Source organism: Amphimedon queenslandica, unplaced genomic scaffold (assembly GCF_000090795.2).
Source record: "Amphimedon queenslandica unplaced genomic scaffold, v1.1 AMPQUscaffold_12830, whole genome shotgun sequence".
NCBI classification, from domain to species: domain Eukaryota; kingdom Metazoa; phylum Porifera; class Demospongiae; order Haplosclerida; family Niphatidae; genus Amphimedon; species Amphimedon queenslandica.
Genome location: NW_003546934.1, coordinates 31,784 through 37,007, shown reverse-complemented (window position 1 = coordinate 37,007; position 5,224 = coordinate 31,784). Strand labels below are relative to the sequence as shown.

Here is a 5,224-nt window from a genome sequence, read left to right as displayed (position 1 = left end):
CATTCACAGAAATGCATGTAGGAATATAAATCTGTATAGACATTCGAATGACATCACTTCTGTGTGCTCAAGCAATGTGTCATTTAAATTTTTCGATATTTCTTGACCATTTACATCAATTGACATATAAATAGGATTGACACACATTATACAAACAATAATGAAATAGGTGGTTTTACCCAGTAATGGTTAATCAGGATGTTCTGGAATCATGCTGTTACATATAAGTTGTAATGCACAAATGTTTACTGAGTTGCCGTACTGCTGTTGTTACCTACTATATTGCTTTATAGCCAATATATAAATTCATTATATCATATAACATTAGTTCTAATATTCAAAAACAATACTTACAACAATAAAAGCAGCCAAAACATAGCACAAATACAACATGTAAAGGTAACAGCATATTAGCTACTAATGGGCTCTATTACACACAAGCAGGCTTAACTACTTCACATAAATCTCATAAAAGCTAACAGGAGTGTCTTCATCATTAGTTGCTCCACCGTCTCCACAGACCCTCAACTCAATATAGTCAGTAGTGGTAGTGCTACCATAGTCTCTGTGAAACCATGGGATACCAGGAACATTACAACAAGGTGATTCAAGAGAACCACAACCTTGACCATCCCAGAGTGGATCAGATGTGTAGAGAATTTGAGAATAACCAGAAGAATTATTACCAGACTCACAAAAATAATGGTTTCCTACAAAAGATGGGAGTGTTTCATTGCTTCCTGTTGAACATGGACACATGAATTGTGAATAAGTGTTATAAGTGTCCATTAAACCATTTGCTAGTGTCCAGACATGTTTACGAGGAGACCCACGAGTGATACTAACACCATCAACATAAGGAGAATCGAGGTTGCTTGGTCCATGAAACGCATCAGTTGAGAAATATTGATATCCTGTTACTCTACCACATATCTGAGAATAACTGATACCATTAGATGGGAACTGAACTGATACACAGCCACCACTGCTGTTAGTCCTACCACAAGCTCTAACTCCTCCTGACTGGTACAGTTTAAACCCAAAAGGACAGTTCTGTGTAGCATCAGACATATCCAGATATGCTAGTCTTGTCCATCCTCCTCCTGAACCACATGGTTCTGGTAATACATTAGTCTCAAGAGGAATAACACTAGAAGAGGGAATACTGAGGGAAATTGAACTAAACTCAGTAGGATAGACAGATGAAGTGCTTAATAACACAGAACTGGTTAATAGAACTGAATTAGTCTCTGTAGATTCACTGCTGGTTAATACAGTCTCTGTTGGTTGAATGTTGGAGGGATTGACTATAGATTCCTGTAGCATCTCCATATTACAAAATACATTTCCTTTGCCTATTATATTATAATATCCTGATGAACTCTCTGGCCAATAATTCTTAATATCCTCACAAGATAAAGTAGCTGCTGCCTGACAAGAGGATGATTCCTCATCATTAGCTAATATAATATACAGTACAGGTCATTATAATGAAGATATTGTACTAATGATTACCTGAAGATATGTTAAAGCAGTGGAGTAGGACAATACACAAGAGAACTGGTCTTAACATTTTAAAGAAAGAAGGTATTAAAAAATAAATAACAGACAGTGCTGTTATAAAGGAAAGACTGCATGCCTCTACTTAATAATGCAATAATAAAAATAGCTATTACAGATTTTGTTATCACAATAACACAATTTCCTTCATATTAGTAACAATTATACACACTAATGACAAAAGGAAACGAGATTCTTGGTCAATACATTGTAAGTATAACAACATGACCTGCTAGGACAACAAGATATCAGACTCATAACTCTTACTGTATCTTGGAGTACTGCACGGGTATGCATAATCACAAGGAACACCTCTAGCCTCAATTCTGCTATCTACAATATGATTCTGATACCTGGAATATAATACTATACATACATGCACCTAAATTTCACCCATGTTATTATTGAAAATACTTCAGATGCTATACTCTACCAGTACATGCTAGTATTGGAAGGAGCTGCATGAAATTTCAAAATGGAGCCATATTAGTCACTAATGACATAACTATAATGATATTCATAAAAGCATGGCGGCTATGTTGCTTCACTTTTGCTGTTGCTGATAAGCAGTACAATAGCTAACACTTTTCTTAATCCTGCTCATTTTATACAAATGTTGACTAAATTTTCAGTTTGAAGAAACATTTTCGTGCAAATCTTCAAGCATAAACACATACATACACAAAAAATAGACTAATGTGTGACTATAAATAGAATACTCCATATAAGGGCAAAAATAAATTTACTCTAAGAGTGCATAATAGGTCTGCTACTGCCATAGAGCACTTATATATAACATAGCCACTGTATAGCTGCATTATATAATATAACATTAGTTCTAACATTCAACAACAATACTTACAACAACAAGATACCATTGGTGCATTGGCCTTGCCAAAACAAAGAGAAACAATATTTGTTTTAAATGTATGATTTCAAAAATATATTTTGTCCTGCATATTACCACTGTAGGTATTAAAAGTTACTTATTTATATAACTATACCTGTGGGCAAAAAATTCACTCTATAATAGTGTATACTAAAGAATAGGAACTATTGGACTAGAACCGATCATGCTACATGTATTAGTGCAAATATTAAGAAGTCACCGAGTGCTGCAGTAATGAGATATTATACATTAAGCCAATGCAATTGGACATAGCTAGACAATATATCTAATATTTTCAGCAAAAATAATATTGAAAACAAAATTAATAATTTACAAAGGAAATTATACATCACAGTATAACAGCTAGGACATTGTTCTAAAACACTACAGTCACACACCCACACACAATTCCCTACTTAACATAAATCTCATAATAGCTAACAGGAATATCTTCACTACTAGAGCTTAGGGTAGCACATATCCTCAACTCAATATAGTCAGTAGTGGTAGTGCTACCATAGTCTCTGTGAAACCATGGGATACCAGGAACATTACAACAAGCTGATTCAGCTCTACCACAACCTTGACCGTCCCAGAGTGGATCAGATGTATGGAGAGTATATGATATACCACTATTAGGATTCCCTGATTCACAGAAGTAGTTATTACCAATAAAAGACTGCACTAATACTGAACTGCCATTATTACATGGACATGAATTTGATGCAGAACTTAACTCACTAATACCAGCTATTAGTGTCCAGACATGTTGACGAGGAGATCCATGAGTAATACTAACACCTTCAAGATAAGTAGAATCAATACCACTTGAACTATGAAGACCATCAGTGTGACCATATTGATATCCTGTTACTCTACCACATATCTGAGAGTAACTGATACCATTAGATGGGAACTGAACTGATGCACAGCCACTACTTGGTTTACCATAAGCTCTAACTCCTCCTGACTGGTACAGTTTAAACCCAGAAGGACAGTTCTGTGTAGCATCAGACATATCCAGATATGCTAGTCTTGTCCATCCTACTGAACCACACAATGTTCCCATATTACAGTAAGCAGTATAAACAGATCCCCCAATTGTAGTAGGTGCCAGTAGATACAAACCTGATGGACTGAGTGGTTTTCTCTCCATAATCTCTTTACAAGAGGTAGGAAAAGTAGTTGATTCATTGTGTAGTACTAATAGTTCTTGTGCTATTAGTAGTATATCATCAGCCACTCCAGCAGTAGAGGTACTGGTGTCTTGTATATTAGAGAGAGTATTGACAATGTTGATGAGCTTCTGTGCAGAATCTTTTGTAGTTTGTAAGATCTGTTCGTCAAGTTCAGTGAAGTTGGTATTGTTCTGAAATAGTTGAAGGGTATTTTGTGATACACACCATTAACCCATTCATTGATTAAGTCAGGAAGGTTCCCTGTTACATTGCTGTTAACTCTAGAGACAACGCCATTAGCCCATTCATTGAAGTCAGGAAGGCTCCCTGTTACATTGCTGTTAACTTTATATACTATATCATTAGCCCATTGAGTAAAGTTAGGTGATTCATTGTTACCAGCAATAGCTCCAGTAGTAGCTGTACTGGTACTGGTAGTATCTCTAGCAGCCAATTGAACCAGTAATAGACAAAGTATTACCACCAGTAGCAATACTATGAGACACAGTATAATAGAGCAATAACTACTAATGGTGTACTCCATGTTGACTGCTTTGATCCTTTATTCCATGATGCTGTAGCTTCTCTTGATTGATCACCAATCCTCCTTACATTAGTATTGAAATCAACCAGTTCATAAGGATTCTCTTGTACAAGAGTTGGTGTCTCATATTCACCCTTTACTTCCATTGCTAAAAAGGTAACTTGAATGATACGTTCCACACAGCCACAAGAAAGTGCTACTCCTAATTGCTACTCCTACATTGTATAAAAAAGGAATTTATTGCTGTTGTAATAGCAATAAATTCTTTTGGTTGTAGACATAATCATATTACAAATGGTGTAGTATATAGCAACTAAATAAGTTTAGTAATTATATACTGTCATGCATGAGTATAATAAACATATCTAAATGACTATAATTAATTAATGCAGCACATTGGCTGATTACCTGAAGATATGTTAAAGGAGTGGAGTAGGACAATACACAAGAGAACTGGTCTTAACACTTTAAAGAAAGAAGGTATCAACTAACTGAATATCAACTGGTATGAGCAAAGTTATAGACTACACAAGAACTCTACACATAATTAGCATTACTTAATGACGTGTGATACAATAATAACATTTTGAGTGTGTTTTGAAGGATCATGATGGCTGCCTTAATCCTAGAATTAGTATTTATAAAGAACTGGTATCTCTTTCATTAAAATTCACATTAACTGTTACAATACATTCACAGAAATGCATGTAGGAATATAAATCTGTATAGACATTCGAATGACATCACTTCTGTGTGCTCAAGCAATGTGTCATTTAAATTTTTCGATATTTCTTGACCATTTACATCAATTGACATATAAATAGGATTGACACACATTATACAAACAATAATGAAATAGGTGGTTTTACCCAGTAATGGTTAATCAGGATGTTCTGGAATCATGCTGTTACATATAAGTTGTAATGCACAAATGTTTACTGAGTTGCCGTACTGCTGTTGTTACCTACTATATTGCTTTATAGCCAATATATAAATTCATTATATCATATAACATTAGTTCTAATATTCAAAAACAATACTTACAACAATAAA

General features: G+C 34.7%; 1 protein-coding gene across 1 annotated transcript; it reads right to left on the bottom strand.

Annotated features, from left to right (window-relative positions):
* Positions 1-710: 710 nt before the first annotated feature.
* LOC109586601 (uncharacterized) lies at positions 711-1,754 on the bottom strand. Its single transcript, XM_020002800.1, has 3 exons — positions 1,516-1,754; positions 976-1,460; positions 711-740 (listed from the first exon to the last, which is right to left on the bottom strand). Exons 1-3 carry the CDS (start codon positions 1,571-1,573, stop codon positions 711-713), a joined length of 573 nt encoding a protein of 190 aa, XP_019858359.1. The 5' UTR covers positions 1,574-1,754.
* Positions 1,755-5,224: the final 3,470 nt, after the last annotated feature.